This window comes from Pogoniulus pusillus, chromosome 22, assembly GCF_015220805.1.
Source record: "Pogoniulus pusillus isolate bPogPus1 chromosome 22, bPogPus1.pri, whole genome shotgun sequence".
NCBI lineage: Eukaryota > Metazoa > Chordata > Aves > Piciformes > Lybiidae > Pogoniulus > Pogoniulus pusillus.
In genome coordinates this window covers 8,019,710-8,044,365 of record NC_087285.1, presented here as the reverse complement: position 1 = coordinate 8,044,365, position 24,656 = coordinate 8,019,710, and the positions used below count along the sequence as shown (strand labels likewise).

At 39.7% G+C, this 24,656-nt stretch overlaps 1 protein-coding gene across 3 annotated transcripts in view; it reads left to right on the top strand.

Annotated features, from left to right (window-relative positions):
- The window catches only part of SLIT3 (slit guidance ligand 3), a 525,031-nt gene that overhangs the window by 417,274 nt on the left and 83,101 nt on the right, over positions 1 to 24,656 (top strand). For all 3 annotated transcript variants that reach the window (XM_064161620.1, XM_064161622.1, XM_064161621.1), the window contains exons 20-25: positions 3,227 to 3,390; positions 5,525 to 5,657; positions 15,525 to 15,593; positions 16,670 to 16,741; positions 16,903 to 16,974; positions 22,164 to 22,235. In XM_064161620.1, coding sequence (XP_064017690.1) covers positions 3,227 to 3,390; positions 5,525 to 5,657; positions 15,525 to 15,593; positions 16,670 to 16,741; positions 16,903 to 16,974; positions 22,164 to 22,235 — 582 coding nt within the window. The remainder of the gene's footprint in view (positions 1 to 3,226; positions 3,391 to 5,524; positions 5,658 to 15,524; positions 15,594 to 16,669; positions 16,742 to 16,902; positions 16,975 to 22,163; positions 22,236 to 24,656) is intronic.

The window sequence follows — 24,656 nt, the reverse complement described above, 5'->3', positions numbered from 1 at the left end:
GGATATGTTTTCAAGAGAATTTCAGCAGTATCAAGATGCGTTTCAGCATGTTTTTCTATCAGGCCACTAGAATCCATTTAAATAGTTAATATTCTATGACTTCTTCACAATTTTTAAGAGGTACCTGTCGTAAGATGTGTATTTCATTCCTTGGGACTTCTGTTCCCTCTTGATTTTAAAAATCTGTCAATGTTCTGGAGTAAACACTAGTGTGACATCTTTTCTAAAAGCTTGGTTGCTTTGTTTCTGTTTATAGTGACTACATCACTATCTTACGTGTAGCAACTCTGATTACTAATTAGGACTTTTCACAACGGTTTGTCTGCCCAACATTACTGTTTGTGTTTTGAGAACTGTACTTGAATAGTCAGATTCCAGAATAAAACTTTTGTAAGTAATTGGCCTTTCTAGCCTTGCAATTGCATTCCAAGTGAAGCTGAGAATCTCTTGTCCCATTTGATACATCGGAGAGGTTATACTTTTTTCCTAAAGTTGCCTCTCAGTCTGGCCATGGAAGGACCATGTGCATGGAGACATGGTTGAGCTTCGTGATGCTACATTAAAGCAAACAAATAAATGCTCTGCAACTGGACAAAGGACAAAATTTAGGTACTGCCAAAGTGGCAGGAGGATATAATATGTGACAAGATTGATTTATTCTTCTTTACCCAGAATTATTTGAATTTCAGAACAGTATATATTTTTGTCTATTAATTTTACTTTAACAATTTATTTCCTTCTCAATTCATTAAAAAAAAAAATCCTTATCCTAATCCAAGGATTTAATCAATTTTAGACTACTTGTTAACCAGTGTTTGTGAATAAGAAAATGAAAGTTTGTGGACAGTTACAGCAACAGCTCAAGTCAAAGCAGCTTCTCTGTAGAAAGGGATAATTACTGTTTGGATGGAAGCATTTTGTGGATAGAAAACATGAATGTTTCTGAAAGTTTTGGATATGTTCCAGCAAGATGCTCTATGCTTGTGGAGATTGTTCTTTACATTCAGAGCTGCTGCTTTTCCAGAAAGCTCATTGTGTACACCTGCTCTTTGTTTCCAGTTGTGGATTATTTCATGGTAAGGATTTGTGTCATGGAAGTTGTTCTGTGAACACGATCTCACTGCCTTCCCTAGTGGAACAAATGGCCTTTGAAGAGTTGGTTGACTTAGCATCGGAGGTTTAAACATTTGGTTTAAACACTCTGTTAGTGCCAAAGTATGTCAGTATGGAAAATATACAGGAATCCTGCATGTGGTCCCATTACAGATTAAAGAAAATGGAAAACAGTTCAGAAGGAAACTAGACTTAGAGTAATGCTTTCAGTACTTTTCTGCACGTGCTGTCTGAAAGCTCCTATGTAACCTGTTCATTTTCTCACCTTTATGCAGCAAGTTTTCCTGGCCTTTGAATCCTGCTCAGCATGAAATGGTTGAGTATTTTTATTACAGAGCATTGTACAGAGTTTTCTCCTCCCCTCAGTTCTCTCTCTACGCTACGTACAATTGTCTGTGCTAGATCCAATTGTAATTACACCCTCAGAGCTCCAGGCTAGCTCAGTGACTGAAGCATGGTTTCTTACAAAGCAGGGAGCAGCTGTAAATCATATTGTGGGTATGTGTTGTTGGCTTAGAACATAGATCATTTAGGAATGGGTTTGGGGTTGTGTTCTTGCTGCCTCACCTCAACTGTGCCACATGTTTTTGTCTCCAGCACTATTATTGTTTTCTGAAGGAATTGTTTGGCTGAAAACTTGATATGATCATGACTACATGTTTAGGTTTCTCAAAGTATGTCACAAGTGAAGATTTAAAAGAGCTTCAGTTACTATACCTGTATTTGAAGTGCCTAAGGCCTTAAATTCTTCTTTCCTAGAGATATGCTATGCTTTAGAAAAAATGCACTATCATCTTCTTTTTTCTACATTAATAGAATAATAACTCTCAAATTTATTCACACAGGATGTGAGAATTCCATCAGTGTTAATTTAGATACTTCATTTTCCATACATGGGGCCCTGGCAGCCCATTTTTCTTCAGTGAGGCACCCTCAGACTGAGGCTATGGATTCTTTCAAGAATCAAATGTCTTTTTTTCACCAGGGTTACCAGTCTTTCCTTTAGCTGAAATTTAGTAATAAAAACCATGCACACAAATTAGAGATAGGTATATCAGTACAGGACTCCAGTAAAAAAAATCTTATCCAAAATTCTCAGTGTTCTCTCTAACTCCTTTGGAAAGGTGTTTGCTTAAAATAGCTGTCATCTTACAGTCCTTGCATTGAAAGGGTCACAACCTATTACAAAATAGGGACTAATAGTATCTTTTCTATACTATGTTACAAATTGCTACACATCTGTGATTTCATTGTTTGATGACAAGATGGATGGAACTTTCTGGTTTTTAAGCTCTGCTAACCCAAGCCACAGTAAAAATCTATTCCTCTCATGGAGACTGTCAGATGATTGCTTTGAGTACTGCAAACCACAGTGCTGCAGCTAGGCTGCAGCTGTATTTGAAAGATACTTCAGGATCTGCTGCAACATTTGGTGCAGACCTCAGGAAGTTTGCAAGGTAGTAGAGCAGGTACTTTCGGCTGCAGATATACTGAGCTTAGGCATCTTCGTAAGAAATGGCTCAAGCTAACAGTGCTAAGTTACATATATGTGTACATACAGAATGCTGCTCTTACTGTTTCAGCTGGTTGCCTGTGGCTTCCACCTGGCACTGGTTTCTATGGGCTGTAAGACAGACAAGTGGAAAGCATGATCATAGTGGGGCGAGGAACAGTGTGCTAAGCCAGCTTGCCTGCGTACATAGGGAGCAGTACCAGTGCTAAGGAAACTTTTCCATGGCTTTACCTGAAGTAATGGCATTGAAGGTCATGCACACAAGGGTGCAGTGTGAGGTGAATTTAAGCTTCAGCATGAGCTGTACTTTGGATTGAACTCCACTATAGATGGGGCCCTAGTAATGACGTAAATACACTTAAATAGCAGTTGTGGTATTAAGTACTTCAGCTTATAAACATATGTAAATAAATGTATTTTCATTAAAACCCTAGTCCTACTATAAAGCCTGATTAAAACTTACCTTATCTGTAGAATAAAGGAGGATGTCACAGAAGCTGATGGCAGGAAAGAGCTTGGACTTGGAACCCATCATCTTTCTGCAGCTATTTCAATACTTCCGTATGATGTTTGATACAGTTGTGTTTTATTCCATTTCAGTAATTTGCTGGCTAACTCCTTTAACTGTAACTGCCATTTGGCCTGGCTGGGAAAATGGTTGAGGAAGAAGAGAATTGTCAGTGGAAATCCACGCTGCTTGAAACCTTTTTTCTTAAAGGATATTCCAATCCAAGATGTAGATATCCAGGACTTCACCTGTGATGGTAAGAAAATCGAGCTCAATTGGGCTTTTCTGATAATGCTGTCACCTCTGTGTGGTCCTCTCTCCCCTCTTCCTATCAAGCAACATTGCGTGGTAAACATTTTGTTTTAGTGACAAGGACGACAGAGCTGTAGATCTTTGTTCCCTGTCTTTTGTCCATGATTTCCAGTTTCTGAATTTCCACTATCTACCTAAATACAATAATTAATTTATTAGAGATAATTGCTCTGTTTTTTGTAATCTTAGTATAACTCTGGCACTTTCTGCTAATTCCTTATTCGTACACTTAGTTAAGATTCTGAAGCCAGTGGGAATGTTGCTTGCTTGGAAAGTCTTTTAGTTTTAGATACTGTTCAATTTCACCACCAGGGAAATAAAAAAATGCAGATATTATTTGAAATGACTCAGTGATGCTTTGCTAGGTCCGTAGGGTTTTTTTTTTAAATATCCTGACATCTGTTCCATTCTCCAGGTAATTCTTTGTGTTCTGATCAAGCAGATTTTAGGGAAAACAGCTAGGAAACAACTTGATTGATGAATGCACTACTAACTTGACTTGTAGGCTGCAATTGCCTGTTAAGAGCAGATATGCTGGAGCTGCAGTTAGTCATACCCCTAACGAGACCAGAGAAATGATAGAAGTTTCCTACTTAGAGTAGGAATTAATTCCTATTCTAGCCAAGCAATCTGGCAACAGGCCCAGGTGCTTGGGCTCAGAGCTCAAGGGACACACACTTAGTCATTAAAGAATATTTTGCTTTTACTTTGGGAGAGGAAAAAAAGTCCTGGTCCAAAAAATGCCATTCCATGTTTGGGAGCTTTTTGTATCATACTGTCACATGGACAGCTTGGGTGAATGGTGGCAGGGTGTTAAACACAGAACACAGAGGGAAACTGAATATACTGAGGAAACAGGCTCCTTCTGCAGGTCTACGAAAGCCTTGGAGTTTTGTTTCCAGTCATTAAGCCTATTAAGCTCAGCTGGGGAGAAAAAGAAAAAATCTTCCCTGTTCTTCTGCAGGCTAGTGGTGCTTTTCCAGCCCTCTGAATACAAATGACTCCCTCCCTGCCCGTACATTTGTGGGTAATTCTGTTATCTTGTATCGGGGCTTGCAGTCTTGTTCTTTAATCTCAAAACTCATGGGTATACCCAGCAGTGAGAAGATGGAAACAGATCTGTCTCAATTAGTCCTTACATCAATTTTAAAGGGGAAAAAAGCAAGGCAGCAGATAATGGCAGCTGGCCGTGTGCTCAGGAAGGGCAGCACTATGTCTCCATGCTGGTCAGCTCAGGCTGGCTTTGCTCACAAACAGTTGTGTAGTTCCTCTCACTGTCATTTAGAGAATGTGCCCCTAAGTGTTTCCTTTCATATACTTCGGGATGCTGTAGCATGCCTATGCCTTATGTTTTGCAAAGCCTGTTGCTTTTGGGGAAAATCCATGCTTTAATGTTCATAACTTCAAAGATGCTCTTAACTTCTGCAGAAACCCTATTGTTCTTCAATTACAAGATTTAATCTGCTGTTTATGAACCTTTGAAACCATTTTTGGAGAAAGTAGATATTTTTATGTGTGCACAGATGGATCGCCAGCAGTTGGAAGTATGCTGCTCAGTTTGTTGTTTGCCTGGTTATCCTTGTCAAAAAACAATGAGGTTTTGCAATTCAGATGATAAATGAAGTGCAAGGATTACTTTAAAAATAAAAAAATAACATCTAAGAGCTGAATTTAAGAAAAAAGAAGTATTCTACAAGAGTAGACAGCAAAAATCATGTTTAGATGAATTTAAGGGCAACGTTCTGGTCAAGTTATTCATTTCGGCCAGTACATTGGGGATGGGGGCAGGATTTGGTATTCACAAAACTGATTTTAGCATCATTCACAAAATCATAGAGAAGCAGATACTCCTTTAAAAATGCTTACTTTAAAATACTGCTGTTTGGTTTTTGAACCGTTGTTTGTGTAGCATAAAGAGCCTGTATGGAGCTAGACTGATCCAAAGCAGTCTAATATTGTGATGGTTACCATGGATTCAAGGTTATCCTTCCTTGGTCCTTTTCAGCAGTCATCCTCAGAATGCATGACTTCGGGCTGTAAAGCTGACTTCCTAATACTCCATTTCTCTCCCTCTGCAGGTAATGATGAAAGCAGCTGCTTGCTTTCACCTCCTTGTCCTTCCCAGTGTACCTGTGTGGACTCGGTGGTACGCTGCAGCAACAAAGGGCTGCGGATGTTGCCAAAAGGAATTCCCAAAGACGTGACTGAGCTGTAAGTTACCTTCTACACAGCTCCCTTCATGAAAAGTTCATGAAATTACATCACAGGGAGGCTTTGTAGGTCTCTGGGGGGGTTGCCTTTGACTTTAGTGACTCGTGTTTTGTGCTTTGGTGCTTTCCATATGTTTTGACCGTTGGGTTTATATCTGCTTGTCCCTTGACTGAATTCATTGCTCTGTAATGGGAGCAGAAGCTTATCTATCTTTATACCCATTAATTCTATGTGTAAAGAGCAAATGTGTATATTAGTATCAAATAATCCTGCAGTGCTTCTGAGAAGCCTGAGCTTACAACAGGCGGTTTGAAAGGATGATGAAAATATGTTCCTGACTTAGGCAGCTGTGAGCTAATTATCCTCTGAGGAGATGAAAAAAAAAGGAAGGAAAAAGAAAGCCATCGGTGAAACAAACAATGAATTCTTGTCTCCAAACCTCATGAAATGACTAAAATAACAGATAATTAGATTAAATTGTAAAGTCAATTCTTCCTAGTTGAAAATCATCTTCTTAGTCATCTTTTCATCTTACCCCTCACTATGGCTTTGTATTGCATTTTGGTTCTTCCCATGGAAAGAAAATGCACTGTTTGAACTGCCTGGCTTAAACAGTTGGGAATAGGAAAAGTGAGCTTTTCTTGACTAAGGAGTCAAATATATCCCAGGTCAGTTATTACTGCAAACTGTTACTAACTCATCAACATTTCTATGTGAAAGTAATTGGTTGAGTTTGTTGGTATGTTCAGTGAATCTTGTAATGAATTAACATCTGATTCTGCTCATTTTGAGAACCTACTATTTGGGAAGAAGTCAGCTGATGAATGAGATACGTAGCTTTTTACACCCTTCACTGTGGAAGAATGGGGCTTGCACTGCTTTTGCCAGGGCTGTAGTCAAATACAAGACTTTGTTGCTGAATAAGCAGTGTACCGAAAGTACATAGAATCGTGGAATGGCTTAGGTTGGATGAGACCTGAGAGACCATCAACTCCAACCTCCTTGCCGTGGGCAGGGACTCTCAGCTAGACTCAGCTGCTTAAGGCCTCATTCAGCATGGCTTTGAAAACTCCAGGGAGGAGGCATCTACAACTTCCCTGGACAAACCTTTCAAGAGTCTCACCACCCTTGTACTGAAGAACTGCTCTGTTCTTGTTCAGGTTTCATTGCATACAAATACGAGTTGCCAAAACAAGGTTTCACAGATGTTACTTTGATTTCCACTACCATGCTGAAGAACTTTTCTGCTTAAATGTTGCATATTGAGCTTTGCTGATACTGTCTGATACACTGATGACATAACGTTTGCAGAAAAGAGATAAATGAATCTCACATTCTTTTAAAGTGCTATATTTTCTTAAGCTATTTCTTGGCAAATGAGGCAATAGCCTGGAACTGAGCAGTTTGAATTCATAGGAGTTTACGTGACTGTCTTCTTCAGTAGGAGCCTTTTGGCCATGCAAGCCTCTACTTTGGCTTTCTGCTTTCAATCCAGAAATGTGTCAGCAGAACATAGTCAGCCATGGACTGGCTTTCAATATTTCATATACTGCAAATACAACCTTGAATCTGTCCCAGCTGTCTCAAAATTCAATACTGATCTCACTCTCCTCTCAAGCAACATCAACTGAGCTGCTTATTTGTATCTGTTCCAATAGATGGGCTGCAGGTACTGAAATGAAAAATGTCAGGTTTGCAGAAACTGTGGCAAGAATGATTTTTTTTTAAAATCAATCTTATTTGTCTTCCTTCAGCTTCCAAATTGAGATAAAGATGGTGCCCCGTGATCTAGAAGGGACCATATCATCTAAGTCCCAAATTGCTACTGTGAATTTAAGTGTTATTGCTTTGTGTTTGAGAATTGTGATTGCTGCTGTGGCAAACAGCATCTCCTGTGGAACCCAGCCTCTTGCCTTCTTCTGAGAACAGCTAAAACTTGGCGGAGAGAACTTAATAGTCTTCTGGGCACAGAGTGAAAGAGATCTATCTTCAATCTATTTACACTTCTCACACCAAAACACCTTCCTTTCCCTAAGGCAGTCCTGAGTCCCACAAACTGTGTCCTAAGCCAGGAGTATCTTCTAAGAGCTGTTTTCTTTCTGTGGTAGTAATGGATCTCTGTTTAGCACTTGAAACAAGGAAGCATGAAAGTTACCCACCGCAGAAGGTATCAGCACTTTTGCATGGCTAGGGAGAGCCCCAGCAGTCCTCAGGACAGAGATGCATTCATCATTCTCACTGGTACAGTGGTCACAGGTGCTCAGAGATTAAAATCCTTTGCGTGACCACAACCCACACTGACTTTTGCCCCTTCTATACTCTCATGTCAGTGACCTCTGGGTGCTGTCTCCATGCTCCACCAGGCACTTGCACAAAGCCATGATCACTAAGCACAGAAGTTACGCTAAGGAGCAAACAAGGGTGTAAAAAGCCTAGTGTCCTGGTAGCCCACAGCTCACTCTCTGAGGGAGGCCTGAATGGTGATATGGCACATGGGAGCATTTTAGTGGGATTTTTATGAATGTATCATTTATACACTTCCATTTATAAACTCCCACTCCTGATGGATTCATTTACAGGGCATGTTAGCTGCAGTGCTTTTTATTAACTGCAGTGTGGCTTTATACAACATGGTTTAAGAAGATCAACTGCCATGTATCCTCTAAGCCAGTCTGTAATGGCTGAATATAGTCTTCTCAGAAGTTCTTTTAAATTCTTTTAGAGGTCTTCAAATATTCTTAAACCAGGAATTTTTTTGTATTGTAACATATTAAGGAGCAGTGTGCAAAAATGTTAATAGGTCTTGCGCAGGCACACAGGGAAAATGTTAATGTTTTCAGGAGTTACATTTCACTGTACCTAAGATCAGCAAAGAAGATCACTGGCAATGTTTTGTTTCATGGTGGGCTGGAGATATAGACTCTCTCCCTCCAACTTTCTTCTGGAATTTCTGTTTTGGATGTGCATATAGACAAAACATGTATATAGAGACAGGAGACATCTCTGTCTTTGCTTTGTACCACCCTTGGAAAAGAGGGATTATCTTGGCAGGGAAGTGTTCAATCTACAATAGAGTTGAAGAGATCACTAAGTCTCCTGGCTTTTGAGAGGGATGATGATGCAAGAAATTTGCTTCCCAGCTATTCCTTCAGAAAACCTCGTCATCATAGGCAAGCCTTCTTTCAGCTTCTTGGGAATAGGGATATATTATGTTGTTTCTTGCAAATTCCTCTGCTGTATATTTATGTACTGCCTACATTTTTTCCCACTATTTGCTTAATCTGAAGAGAAGCTTTGGTTTTTTTGAACATAATTTCCAAGTCCAGATGTTCAGAAGTAAAATGTTCATGCAATGAGCTAGTTTGGAACTTAGCCTCACTGCTGCTTAGTGGTTTAGGCTTTCCTTTTTTTTCCCCTTCATTTCCCTCCCAAATCTGTTTGAACTAAGTTTCCCATGCTCTTTTTCCTTTTACATATTACCTCAGTGTGTGAACACTACTTTTTTAATCTTCTTTTTTTTTCTTTCACAAAATTATAGTCTATTTCTAATAAAGTCTTATCTGACAGCATCCAGCTGCTTTTATGGACCTACAGCACATAGTATTTCGCACTGGGGAAAATCATTGGCAGCAGTAATGTGGATGGCGTGTGCATAAGCTGTAACATAGTGAGCACAGTGTATTCTGGAGTAAATAGGAAATCTTCATGTCATCTGTAGACACCAAATGTTCTTGTGACACAGGTATATCATTATAGAATGGCTTACGTTGGAAGAGGTATCAGAGATCACTTACTTCAACCTCCCCCCTGCCTCTAAGGGCAGGGATGCTCTCAACTAGATTTGGCCTCATCCAGCTTGGCTTTGAACACCCTCAGGAAGAAGGCATCCACAGTTTCCCTGGGCAACCCATTCCAGAGTCTCACCATCCTCATACTGAAAAAATTCTTCCTAAGATCCAGTCTAAAACTATTCTTCCTCAGCTTCAAACCATTCCCTCTTGTCCTATTGCTACACACCCTTACAAGAAGTCCCTCTTCAGGCTTCCTGTAGGATCCCTTCACGTATTGGAAGGCAGCTCTAAGGTCGCCTCAGAGCCTTCTTTTCTCCAAGCTGAACAACCCTAGCTCCCTCAGCCTATCCTCAAAGCAGAGGTATTCTAGCCTTTGGGTTATTTTTGTGGCCTTCCTCTGGGCTCACTCCAGCAGCTCTCTGTCCTTCTTATGATGGGGATATCAGAACTGGACTGGTGTTTATACCTGATAGCACTGATGGGATTGTTAGGAAAACCTGCATCTGTACATCATTGTTAGTGATTTTTATTTCCAGTTATATTAATACAAGTTAGTATTTGCATTACTTTTACCATTTCTCTTTTGTTGTCACAAACCTCTCCTTGGCCAGTGGTTTTTGTTCTTTAGCCTGCAAGCTCATTCAGGTTTTCACAAGTGGTTGACCTGTTTCCTAGCAGAGGAATCCCACTGAACCGTCTTTTAGCTCTTTATTCTCTACCTCTATTTTTCTTTCTGTTGCTGCCTCAGCCTTAGCATGGCACCTTTATTCAACTGAATCTCCAGTTACCATGTTGATTTTGACAATTGCTTCCCATACCTCTGTTGCCACATCTACTTGGAGGTGTTTATCATCAATCTAAACCTTCCTTTCTATCTCCCATGGCACTCGTGATTTCTCTTAACTTGTGGCTAAAAATAGTGGCTGTACCTGGGCCATGCAAATTGTTGCAATTCAGGCAATCTCTAAGCAGTTGATTATGACATATGTAGAGTATTGTAACAATTTAGTGCCATTTTTGAGTATGTCTGTATTGCTGTTGGATCAAAGGGATAACTCTGAAGTGAGGTATCTGATGAAAATCATCTGCTCAAGAATGCAAATGCTTTTGCTTGTCAGGCAATCTGCACTGAATTTGCCTTTGATAATAAAGGAGAGAAAACAATTTAGATCAAAGCTTAGGCTTACATGGTCCTGTATCTTAAAAGTTTTTACAGCCTGCTTAATGCACTACGGAGGAAAATTCTCTCATTGAGAATGGATAATTCTGTAGAGAAGTATTGTAGTTCCAGCTGAAATAAAGGACTTGAATCTGCATTTCACAGCAGATAATTTAGAAAAAGTAGTATTAATACTGTCAAATAATATATTCAGTGACTCATTAAGTTTGATTACCTGTCAGAAAGCTGACTTCAGCACTAAACTAAAGGCAAGTTTAGCTTTGGGACCTTTCCTTTTCTCACAAGCACGGCCATGATTCTGTGTCAGACAAATGCAGCAACATCCAGAGTCCAAAACTTAAGGAGGTCCAAGATCCAGATTTGCACCTAGATGCATACTTGAATTTTGTTTCTTCTCAAAAAACTGTAATTGAATCTCTTAAAATTCATGCCTTACAGTGATTTCACCTTTCACAGTCCACTTCTCTTCTAGACCACCATCTTTAGGAAACTAAACTTGCCTCAGGGTTTTAGAATATTTGGTATCTGCATTAAAAGGTTCAGACTAAATTTTAGAGCTGCATACAGTTGTCTAGCATTGTCCCTTTTTGTATTATAATATTCTATATGAAGTACTTAAGGAAATTAAAGACACTGTCTTTTCAGTTATTGCCTGAGAACTGATTTCTCTCTCCAGCTTCTCCAAGCACAGATAGCTATTGCGAGCTTGACTTCATGGCTGAATAGACATCTCAGTACAAAAAGGGTTCCAAGTGATTCAAATCATTACATGATGCTTTGGCACCTTGTGCTGCTTGTATCACCTCAAATGCAAGTGGTTTCAGTATAAAAATAGACACGTTGGGAAAAGAACAGCTGTCATCTTTTATGCATAGCTTTAAATTTTTGATGTGTGATGGTAGCATGTGTGGAAGGTGCTGGATGAGCCCCAGGGCTGCTGCAGGCACTGGGTGCAGGCATGGAGCGAGGCACAGCAGTGCCCCACAGTGCTGGCCATCCTGGCCCAACAAATGCCTACCCGTCAGCAGCACTTGGTCACTGTTTATAAGAAGCCTTTCCTGGAAGATAGTTGGTGACATTTTAGGAGGGCATGAACACATGGGTTTGGTGGTTTGATTTTTAGGATTTTTTTCAGTTTGGGTTCTGGTAGCATCTTGTTGGTTACAGGTCATTGCTGAGACTTCAGCGTTCCAGCAGCATTCATGGGGCAAGAACAATTTCCAGGCTGATATGTAAACTGCAGAATTAGGAAGCAAACTTTCTGGATACTAGTCTGTGTGTCTATTAAGGCAGCTAACATCCACTCCTGACTCTGACTGTATATTAATAACTTGTCTATGAGCATTAAAATATGAGATACTTTTTTTCATTCATGCCAGAATTTCTTTGCATACCAGATGCCATGTACAGCATCTTCCGTTGGCTAAGGATAGAAAAGAATGAAAACTACAATCTTCATTCCCCATCATTCAGTTATGGCTTGTTTTGGTTTGTTTGGACAGGGTCTCTATGGCTTCAGGCGCCTTTTTTAATTTGTATTTCTGTATATGGAAATACACAGAGTTTTGTAACTGGCCTCTGTCCCTTCACCCTCAGGAGTGCTTCTTACTCACTATGTCCAGCTTCCAGCCTTCCTGCAGCCCCCATGCATCGTCTTCAACCCAGCAAGGTGCAGAGCTACTGTCCCTGCATCCTCTCCTTGTTCTGACAGAGGCCTGGGCCATGGTGGGCAGAAGCTCATCCTCAGCAATTGGTTTCCTCAAACACTGCGTATCAGAGCCTCCTGATTCTTGGCGTGCTCTGGATATTTCAAGTTCATTGCACTTAAGTATGCATTCAAAATGAATGCTTCTTGCTTAGAAAACACTGCCATTCTTTGTATCACGTGGTGAAATATTTAACAATGGGGAACTGTAGATATGCATGCATGAAAAGTATATTAACAGTAATTTTTCAGTGTGAAATTGTGTTCAGAAATTATACCACTAGTACAAGTACTGCAGCTTTCTGCTAACACATTCATATAACCATCAAATTGCTTGCCATATCTACCCAAAGCTACTCAAGGCTGATCTTCTGCCTTGAGCATTTAACTCCAGAGGTCTGCATGTCTATGTTAGTCTGAGTATTGAAGCACTGGATTTAAATCTGCACCTTCAACATTTGATTGAACCAAGAAGCAAAACAGAGGGTAAAAACCTTCATTACCATCAGCAGTTTGCTTGCATTGCAGATTGTTTCATATTGGGATCAACAAGAGAACATCCTGAAAATATATTTCTGAAGGTCTTGATGCTTTGCAAGAGTCAAGTGTCCTTTCCTGAAGGAAATCATATATCTTCCAAATACATAATACATAATACATGACCTGCTTTTCATTTCCTTTGGAAATCCTTTCAGTTTTACATTTGGAATAAAGAATGGAACTCAACCTACCCTCATGCATGGGTTCAAGATTTGCAGCTTTCTGGTATGAAAGAGATGGTGCAGGTGCCAAATGGCTTGCTATCCCCTCCAGTGACTGGGGAAAATGAGGCATGATTTGCCCTGCTTAAGCAGTCACATATGTGGTTGGATTCTGGGGTCATTTATCTAATTATGGTGTGAATTTACCAAGGAACTCTCTTTTCAAAGCGATTTACAACAAATCTAGTCAAAGTGAAGCAAGTGACTTTCCACTTGCTGAATTTGAATATCCATGGGAGGTGTAAATGTGGCCTAACTAACCCATGGTCTGGTTTGTGATAGCTGCGTCAGCAGAACAGCTGGCACTGTTTTCCAAGGGTTGTTGACTGTGCAACACTCTTGCTTGTGACCTTTGTGAATGGATAAATTAATTTGTTCAGCAGGGTTTTTTTTTCATTAACACAGGATTTACTTCTGCTTAAAAATCCAAAAGCCTGCAGGAGCTAGGTCAGATCAACTGCACACTCCACACTCTGCCTTGCTGGTATCCTGTAAGCAGGCAGAATGGATAACCATCAAGCTGGGGCAGTTAATTGGACCAGTTGAAATGCTCCAGAAAATACTGGGAGGGCATTATTATTGTAGAATGGTTTAGAGTTGGAAGGGACTTTAGAAATCATCTACTCCAACCATGGGCAGGGATGCCTCTCTACTGGACTCAGCTGCTCACAGCCTGATCCAACATGCTTTGAATACCCCCAGGGAGAAGGCATCCTTGACCTCCCTAGGCAACCTATTTCAGAGTTCCACCAGCCTTGTGCTGAAGAACTTCTTCCCAAGATCCAGTCTAAACCTACTCTCCCTCTGCTTCAAACTGTTTCTCTTTGATTTATACTGAGATACAAGGGGAAATAAAAATGTAACAGCTACAAATGTATTATATGAGAAATTCTGTTAGTGTTTATAGATTTTATTTTTAAATTATATAAAAATAACATTTGTGGGATTTTTTTTTACCTCTGTCTCGTTATATTTATTATAGAGAGGGAACATAGAGCACAGTAATAATCTATTATTGTGACTTGCTATAGTAAATGCAAAATAAGGAGGTCTGTTGCCAAGAAAAGGAAATAGTATGTGTGGGATAAAAATTCTTCACATGGTTATTAGATATTTTCAGCAGTAGAGGCAGCACACAAAGTGTTCTGGTGTCTGTAGGCTGCATTTCCTGGCTACACTTGATTGTCCTTCAGAACATACCACATCAATTGTAATGCCCTCTGTCTACCTTAGGAAAAATCCCCCAAAGTATCCTGTGAGTAAAGTACACAGTGCATTCTGAGAAGGTTGGATTTGTAGCCCAGCTGTATATGGCTTCTAGGAGAGAGATATCTGGAGGATCACCTTGACAACATCATGGCACCATAGTGGTCTGTTTTCACTGGAGCCTTACTGCTTTGGTATCTTCCAGCAATGCAGTTTCACCCCACAGTCAAGGAAAAGAGCTCCAGCTTTGTTGTTTTGATAATAAACAGGAATAGCTTAACATCCCATTGCTATCACAGGTCAGCTGTGGTGTTTTGAGTACTCGTGCCTTCCTCTGAGCAAACTTCTGGAAAGCATTGTATTAGTTATGAGGTTTTCCCTTGGTTGTGTATTTTTCACATTTCTTCTGTGCAGAAAAACTGCAAATTTGGGCACCACACACTTGTAGGAGGATGCAAGATTAGTCCAAAGGCCATGCTGTGCATGTGTCTGTATAGAGACATTCAGTAGTGTCCCAAACAGCTTCTGCTGTGGAGTCACAAGCTGTTATATTTCATGCACCTAGTGCCATAGTGCTTGTAGGAGGAGCCTGCATTCAGAGAGAGCTTGGACTTTGTTCTTCTATTTGTACCAAGTTTTCCTCCCCTACGAGTGCACTTTGAAAAGACAAGGTAAGGAGGGTGCATGTGCCATGGTAGGCACTGTTGTACTGGATGCAGCATCAGACCCATGGCTGTTTGTGTTGATGCTGGAAAGGGAGACATTTTGCAACGTAGAGACCTGGCAGTGCAGTTCCTCTTCCAGTTCTGGCTGTACAAAAAACTTTGGTGCACAAAACAAAAACTTTCCTAACAGGGTTAGACAGCATTCAGTGTTCTTGCAGAAACTTGCAAAGGTAGCTTTCATTTCAGAGCACAAGCCATAGCATTTTTATTCCCTGCTGTCAGAGAATAACCACATGGTCGTTTCTGTTTGCTGCAGGCCAAAGATTTTTTTATCCCCTTCTAAGGCTTAAAAAAAAAAAAGTAGCTCAATGAGCTGTGCCATGCTTTGCATGTAGGCGAATTCACTCATAAAGGAGAAACTGTTAACACTTTCAAAGTAATGAATCAAAGATCATTTTCTTCCTGACTGACTTTCTATTTTCCTCATTCATAGTGCAGATTGAATGACAGGAGTTCTCGTTAACATGTTTGTCTAAGTGTCAAAACTGACTTTTTTCAGTTACCTGGAAGGAAACCATCTGACTGCTGTGCCAAAGGGACTCTCCACCTTCAGACACCTGACACTGATGTAAGAAACACATAGTTTCAATGTCAAGAAAATTATATGACACTTTCTGCACTATGTTGTATCGTAGGTGGAACTCAAGTAATTAGCATTTGGGGGAAAAAAAAAAGCCACAAATGCCAAAAACCTTCTGTAATTTGGATTTGGAAAGAATTTCACTGTGGCCACTGCTGCCAATAAGAATTCATAAGGAGTGAGGTGACTGAGAGCACCACTCTTCCTCTGCAGAAGCTTCCAGCCTCTGTGAGGGAACTAAGCTCTCAGGCAGGCTGCTACAGTTTCACCTGGCAGAGCTGTAAAGGTCATTAGTCTCGGAGGAGACAGCGTTAATTTGTTCTAGGTGAGGCAGTATTTATAATGCTTAGGCAATGAAAATTTGCATAGCTGTTTCTCTATGAACAGTTGTACAGACAGACACACAAACTTTGTTCAGTAGATTGCCCTCTGAGACGCATGGGAGTGAAATTTATTTGCTTTAAATTTCCATGCTGTTTAAATCAGCTGTGTACATATTCAAGTCAAACGAACAAACCAACCTCAAACAAAAGCAAAGCTGAGGGAAAACTGCAATCCTCTATTTTAAAAGAGTGGTTTATTTGAAAACATCTCTAATTTTGGTTTTCAAAGGAGAGCAACTACAAAACAAAATGTTCTTTTTGAGCCTGAAAGACCTTTTTTAAATGAAAAATTAAATCTTGTTTTAGTAGCTGTCAGTGAGAAATGCATATGGAAGTGATAGGGCTCTAGCCCATTTTAAAGCAAGTCGGTACCTGTGCTTTTATCATTTATTAGTTTATCCCTCTTCCAATATTTTGCTTATATTCAATGTTTTGGTGGGGTTTTCAATGCTGTTTTCTGGAAATATGCCTTAATATTTCTGAGGCTTTTCTAAGGGAGTCTAACGCACATTGGGTTTAGAGCTTATATGAAGCTGGTGAGGAAATACATAAATTAATAACATGTGACTTTTCAATTGCTTCAAAAGTTTTGCTGTGCAGATATTATACAGTCTTTTTAAAAAGACTTATTTCTTGATTCATAACTATACATTCTGTTTTCTCTGTGTGTTTTCTCTTCAGTGATTTGAGCAACAACAGCATTAGTGTATTGGCAAATTATACCTTCAGCAACATGACTCAGCTATCAACACTGTAAGTAGCCCAAAGTCTTGATAACAGTTTTATTTGCTTACGAGACACCATCTCAGTGTGTCTCTTGTTTCTTAAGGTTTCCATGCTCCTTTGTGATTGAATTAGTAGTGGAATAACCTAAGAAAATGCAATGTTGTAACTCTTTTCTCTCATTCTCCCAGCATCTTGAGTTACAACAGACTTCGGTGCATCCCAGTCCACGCATTCAATGGGCTCAGGTCTCTTCGAGTGCTGTAAGTACCGCTTCTTTGATGCAGCTGAGTTGCAGCTTATTAGAATGCTGTAGATGGCATGGAGCTTTTTAATGAGCAGATGGCTTTCACTTGATCCAGTAGTCATAAATATTTTCACACAATTAGCTTCAATGTACTTGTACTTAGAAGCAATATGTCCGGTAATGACTAGAGCAGGTGAGTGCTAAACTTTGAAAAGAAGCAATTACATATTTGCAGGATGAATGAATTTTCTATGATAGTTCAGGGACAAGAACTAGCATGAAAACAGGCCTCCAGGAGACTGCATAGACTCTGTCCCTTCTACTCAAACAACGTTTGTGTGCCCCACAGGAAAGGATTTTTTTCTCTTTGCAAAAAATTGATCGTATTGTAGAGTTTTATGTTTCCATTGGATGCTTTAGAAAGAGTGCCTTTGCTGAAAACCTCTGCACTTTGAGAAGATTTTACATGAATTTAGTTTCCTACAGGCAAGATTTTACATAAAGAATGCAATCTGAATAGAAACTGGAAGTCTCCTCTCTAAAACAATGAGTAAGTCAAGCCGCTGCCTGGGTGCCAGTAATGCTGAGATGCCTGTCTTAAATCTCTTACATTATTAGTGAAATTTCACTTCATACTGACTGATGGCACACTTAGAGATGTCCATCTGTGCTTTCTTTCTTTGGAGATCTTTCTTGTACCTTTTCTTTCAAGTGTAGCTGCTTTCAGCAGCTTTCTGGATTGAAAAAATGGCTTACCATCTCTTCTCAAAGTTGTCATGATTGTTATGTCTTGGAGTGTGGGCTGTGAGCCTGTTCCTTGCAGCAGGCAGGTCCCCCCAAAGTTTTCTTACACATTTTCTAGACTGACTTGTGCTTCAGTCTCATATTTACTGTTTCTAACTTCCCACCTGCCCCATCAGAAACAAACCCTGAGATAAGTTTGCCCAGCTGTTTGTGTGGATACATGTCAGGACAAGGTGGGGAACCCACCTTTCTCCCCATGGCCCAACAATGTAAGTGGGTCATCAGTACTTACACAGTAAACTGAAATCAAACAAATCAAATAGCTTATCTGTGACAAGGTGATGCAGTGTTCTGAAAAAGAGCTTTGAGCGCTAAAAGGTCAGGAAAGAGGAGCTGAACAGTATGTCTGAGTGCTTTGAAACTTCACAGGAGTATTTTTTATTGAAATAAAAGTCATTCACATGCAGAAGTTCTTGTGAATGTAAAGAGCAGTGGCTGCTGTGCACAGACTCCCTAAGCATGGAGTTAAAGCATCAGCTTTGGTAGTGCTGCAACTGTGGAAGCAATAAGGCAATGCTATTTTGCTGAGCTCTTTCCCTGTGGTTCGAGGGGCAAAACAGGTATCTAGATTACAACCTCCTAACACACAAGAAGATTTAGATTTCCAGTTTTCACTAGTAAAACCAAAAAAGATACGTGATTTGGATTTGTTCTTTTAAGTTTGGTTCGGGACTCCTGATTTCTAGCATACTGGCATGGTCACGTTCACACTGTTACACAAGCCCTGGAAATTCAGCCACAGATGAATATATTCTGTTTCGTGGCTAAATAAGTTGTTCCATGTGAAGCTGTCTTCTGACCTGCTTCTGATACCCAAGCTAGATTGATTAAAGTTAGTTTGTGACTCTCTACCCTGAATTACCATGTAGCTATACTATGCCCCACTCTTTCCAAAAGCTACAACTTGTCACTTCTGTTCTTGCAGGCCATGTCTGAACAGAAACAAAGGGCAACACTTTAATAACAGCTAGTATCTTCTAGCTTTTAGAAATGATCTGTTAATCAAACCGAAAAAAAAATCTTTCTTTTTTCAAAGAGGAGTGAAATGAAGCCTAAATGGGAATGTCTGTCTCTGCTCCATGCACTGGGAAGCCTCCAGATTGAATTGATTTATTATGGCCCACGAAACTCTACTATCAGCTACAACTTTTGCCACATGTCATCTGTGTTGTTATTAAAAATCAATTCTCCAGAGAGAAAATGGCTTCAGAGTGACAGCGTGCAATCCGTTAGTGTCAGCTATTTGTTACCCATATTCCCAAAGGAATTTACAAGAGAAAACACGAGCAAAACAACTTCCACATTTGGTCATTTGTATTGTTTCTTTTTATAAAAGGAATATAAAGAACTCGTTACCTTTGGCTGTGTGTGCCTTTGAAGGTTGTAAACCCTTCTCATACAGGCTTCTCTACCATCCGAATTCTTTGTTTTCTTTTAGCCTTTCTATAGTAAATAAACTAAATATGTATGTGAAAATCAAAACACTCACAGATGTATGATGAAGTTGATCTTTGACAGGTATCTTACACTTTTCAACACAAACCCCTCTGAGAAAACTGGAGTCAGCATGTTTATTTTTATTCCTGAATATATATAAGTGTTTACAATCAGGTCTTTAATCCTGTGTCTTCACCTGGTTTATCCATCATGGCAACCAAAGTGTGCTGGGGAGCAATTTCAGCAGAGAGCCATGACATTTTTTTTTCATAATCAAAAGCTAGTATAAGTAGACTTTTGCACCAAAGCTACTGCAGCGAAATGTGAGTTTGTGTTTTATTTTATTTATTCTTTTGTCTAAAACTAATCTTTCTAGAAGCTAAATGTTATCAGATTGAGGCAAAGTAATTATGAATATTCAAATTCTCTTGTACATTTCACATTTTTGATGGGTTCACCTTCTTAACATGTAACTGGATTTGTTATTCTTCAGCTGCTCTTGGAAAAAGTCTCCAAGACATCTAGGATGAGAAAATGTACCCCTTCACAGAATAAATACTACTGATGTGACATGAAGATAAATAGAAGTTCTGCTGTCTGTTCAGAGAGAATCATCTTGCACATAATTAAGCAGTTTAAATATCAAAATATAAGCTCATTAGGAGTGGCTGCTTATTTTAAAATGCTCATTTCATTGTAAAAGGGAACATTTAGATGACAAGTTGTCAACCAGGCTTGATCTTGCCTCCTCATACCACCAAAAATACTCCTTGTTTAATAGCTGTGGGGTATGTCTCACCCAGTTGGCCATTCTGTATAGAACTAGCAAAAGTGTTTTATCTAGAGTCACTGTGTGGGAGTTCATGTCCTTCCTGTTCAGATTAATTGCTTGGAGAGCCATCCATGTATGTGCCAAGTATTGTTATTAATAGCCAAAACCTAGGTATGCTTACAAGAATTTCAGAGTCAGGATGTCGAAAGAGGAAGTTTTGGATATACTGGCCTCAAGAACTGGAGAGAGATGCCAGCAGGATAACTCTGCTGTAGTTTTTGTGGTTTCATGCTCTGTGAAAGAACTTTGCAGTGCATTAAGATAGAAAAACTGCAGCTGCAGTGAGGTAACAGTGCATATACAGGCGTTGTTCACAGCCCAGCCTCATGGGAGACAAACAGTGTGTATCTTCCCCTGGCAAGTCTGGTGTTACTTGCTGTGTCTGTGTTGGTGTCAGGCAGTCTGTATAAGTAGAATCCATGACAGTTATAAGGCATTGTGTAGATTTTGGTGAAGCTTGTAAGTGTTAGGGAAGAAAGGATGCCTAAAAGAGCTGCTTTTATTTCCATCTGGGCCTATTGTGTATTTCCATGGGCCCAGGCACTTGGTTCATTGTAAATAAACTCCATGTGCACCATTTTGAGAGTCTGTACAGTCTCAGAAATAAAGCTGCAGATCATCAGGTAAATTACAGAATAAATGACTGGAGGGAAAGAGCTGCAACAAAACTGACACACGGCACATTTCTGGTTTCCACCCTCCTCTGCCACATCTGAGCACTGACAGTAATTCTTGGATCTGGGAAAGGGACATAAAAAATATGGCAGTTTGCAACAACTGAACCAGCTCAGGGGAGAATTGCAAATCAAAATATTATTCTAAGCCATCAATGTCCTTTGTCTTTGCAAGTTTTCCACCAACTTTTGTTTAAGAAGCAGTCAGTGAGATCCTCCTAGCACTTCATATGCATTCTTTCTGTCTCATACTATGTGAAGGAGAAAACTGGTATTCAATAACATGCCACCTAGAAAAGTGAGAATAAGCTATAAATATTTTTCTCTGTGCTGATGTTGGCTGGTTGGTTTGGTTATGTTAAGGGTTTTGTTGTTGTTTTGGGGTGGGGGCGTTGTTTGTTTGTTTGTTTTTCCAGATAATTAGAAAGGCAGAGGGTAGAGCAGGTGAAGAGCTGACTTTATTTATGTCCTCTCGTACATTTTCTGGATGGTTTTCCTGCAGTTGTCACTTCCAGCATCCTGTGCCTTCCCACACACTCATTTGTTGCTGGCTGTTTTCCTGTCTGATTGGAGCCTTTGTGCTGCAAGAAGTGCTCTTCCCTCTATTTGTCTGTCCTAACCTCTAATGATGGTGCCTTACAATGCTGCAGAGCCTTCAGTTGCAAAGAAAACCACAATTAATCACAAATAATGATTTTTGCTCTCAAAGTGTCTGCCACTTTGAATCCAAGGATTGTGCTCTGCAAGCTGCAAGAAAAATCTTCCCATTTATGCTTGCCCGTGTAGCACACACAAATGTGTTTCTTAGGGAAGAGATAAAGTGGCTGTTTAAAATGCCCTGGAAGGAATGGAGAGCCTTTTTGCAAGGATCCTGAAAATCCTGCTAGAAAAATCTTTGTTTCTTTGCGCAGGGTGAATAATACCCTAAAACAACTAATTTCCTGTCTTTTCCCTGGTAGCAGAAGTGCATTTGTCAAACAGATTTTAAGAATACAATACGAAGAGGTATTTCCTACTGTAAGAATTGGAAACTAGACTGTGGAAACACAGCTATATTTGCCCTCATGGGCCCATGTTCTCTCCTAGGATCTCTCTGAAGTCAATATTTAATTTAACTTTCATGGTTCCTATTTGCCCTGTTCTGTTTTTTCTGTGTCTCTGGCTAATGGGATTCTATAAAAGAGTGCAGGTCTGTATTTGAGGGTCTGCTTGTCATCAATACACTTTTAATAGCATAAACAGTGTGTCACCCTTTTAATTTAAAACATTAGTCACCAACAGTTCCAATTGTATCATTGTTTTTAAATGCCAACATCTAGAAGCAGAAGTAATAAAGCATGGAAGCTCATGAGTTGTGAAGCTCGTAGGAACTCTGCTTCTTAAGCACCAATTCTTTCACCTTTGGGAAGCAGATGAAACACTGTGGTTTGATACCTTCCCACGTCTCCTTTCTTCTAGGACGCTCCATGGAAATGACATTTCCAGTGTTCCCGAAGGTTCTTTCAATGACCTGGTATCCCTGTCCCATCTGTAAGTACTTCTGTCTGGGTTCTTCTATTTGGGTAACAGTTTCAGGTTTATAAAACAGTACCTTTTATTACAAATTTAAACTTTTCTGGTTTCCCTGCTTGCTTTCATATTCTATTCTGGATAGTCCTAGCACATCTGTTCAAAGGAAATAAAAAACTACTGGAACCTGTTGTTATTAGTTAGCAAAATATTTTCTTAAGTGAAACTAAATGAGCTAATGTGACAGTTTCCTCTTCTGTGGGCTCTGTGTTTAAGGCTTTCTTTCAGCATTGTCTCTGTGAAATGCAGAGTGTGTTATGATCTGAGGGTGAGCCAGGAAACCTCCCACAAAGAGCAAATATTAAGCAAATGTGAATTCTTTGCTTAATAAATGTCACATGTTTTGTCATTAAGTGTTGTCAGTGTATGGAGTTGTTGCCGAGTCACTGCTTCAGACATCAGTTTGATCACATGGAAATTGGTAATTTCACAGCATTAATAATTTATTCTATAATTTTCAGGAGTTATTAGACATTTCATGTATTTCAGAGAATGACTGTTGTATTGGTGGAGGTCCAGGGTGTTTTTAAGTGCAGTTCAGTTGGTGAAAAACTGTAAAGTCAAATAGCTGCAATCATTACAAAATAAAACTGAAGTGTAGCATTTGGTGCAGGGATAGTGAACAGAGAGTGGTTTTCCACTCAGATAATGCGTGATACTACACATGGTTAGACAATAGACATAAAGGAAAGCCATATGAAGAGATAGGTGTGCACTGCATAGACTCATAGAGTCATTCAGATTAGGAAAGACTTTTTAGATTATCAGATCCAACCATTAACCTAGCAAGTTCAACACTAAACCATATAGCTAAGCGCCACATCTAAACACCCCTTAAACACCTCCAGGGATGGTGACTCTAGCACCTTCCTAGGCAGCCTGGTCCAATGCCTCATCACTCTTTCAGTGAGAATTTTTTTTCCTCATGTTCAGCCTAAACCTACCCTGCTTCACTTTGAGGCTGTTTCCTTTACTTCTATCACCTGTAAGAAGACACTAGCACCTGCCTCCTTTCAGGTAGTTATAGAAGGCAATAAGGTCTTTCCTCAGCCTCCTCTTCCTCAAACTGAACAGTCCCAGTTTTGTCAGATGCACTTCATTAGACTCATTTTCTAGGCCCCTGTACAGCGTAATTGCTCTTCTTTACACCCTCTCCATTTCTGTCTTTGCAACCTCAAACGTGCTTCCCAGGACACTTACCTGAACACGAGGTTCAGTTAATATTTGCATATTTTCTGCATAGCAAATATGTCCTTGGACAGTTTGTTTCTGTGTGTCAGTTTTCTGGCCCAGTTCCTCTCTGGACAATAAAAATTAAAGATATCTCAGATTAGTAGGGACAGAAATCATATGTAAGCAGCTCAGACAATTTCAGCTTCAGCTGAGAAATAACCTGCCCTGTTTCAAGCTTACACCTTGCCAAAAAAATGCTCTTTTTGCACAAAACATGTTTCTTTATGTTTCTAGTGTAGTCAGAGCATTTTGTATGTTGTTTTGGAGTGAAAGGCTGACTGAGCTGAAGCCCTGTACCTCCTCTTGGAAGTGCGGTGACACCTTCCATACTGAGAGTCTGGCTTCTGAGGGTATTTTTAGAACTCAGGAGATAAACATATCATGCCCCATTTGTTTGGATTTTCCTCGGGGTTTACTTTAAATGTAGTGCAGATACAATTTTCCTGGGTAAACCATTCACCTTAGGGAGTGATAAAAACCCCTTTGGCCCAATACAATCACTGAAGTCTCTCTGTTTAGATATATGTGCTGCCAGAAAAGTAAAATACACAAAGCTCAAATGAGTAGTAATAAATAGGATCCATAAAATAAATAAGACCTGTCTAGGGTGTAATTTGCACAGTTGAACAATTGAATTTTACAGTGCAGTTGTGATCTCCAATTTCTTAGAGAGGATCTGAAACTTTTAGCAACCACAATGATTTTGCTCTTTGCCTGCCAGAAAACGCTGTGCTTATCCAAACAAAGTCATACATAATTGAAAATAAATTCATGGTGAGCTCTTCCTGATACATACATCTTCAAGGAGAAAGCATGCACTGGAATAATTGTGAAACTGATACAAAGGATTGCTACTCATAAAATTCACAATATATGGGAGAACACAATTGTGTGCTGCATTTACAACCTATGTGGCTAATAGTAGGATAGATATGGCTGGAGAAAGCTGACTGCCAGGGTGTTGAGCCTGGACCTTCTGTGTCATTATAGGTTGTCAGGGGGGAAAAAGGAAGATATCAAATTAACCTTGAGAATTGCAAAGAAATATTTGTGTAGCAGAGACAAAACTATTGATTTTAGTCAGCTGTTCTTAGTAGCTTTAAATTGGAGTGTAATTGGAAGAACAAAACTGAGATCTAGACACTTCCA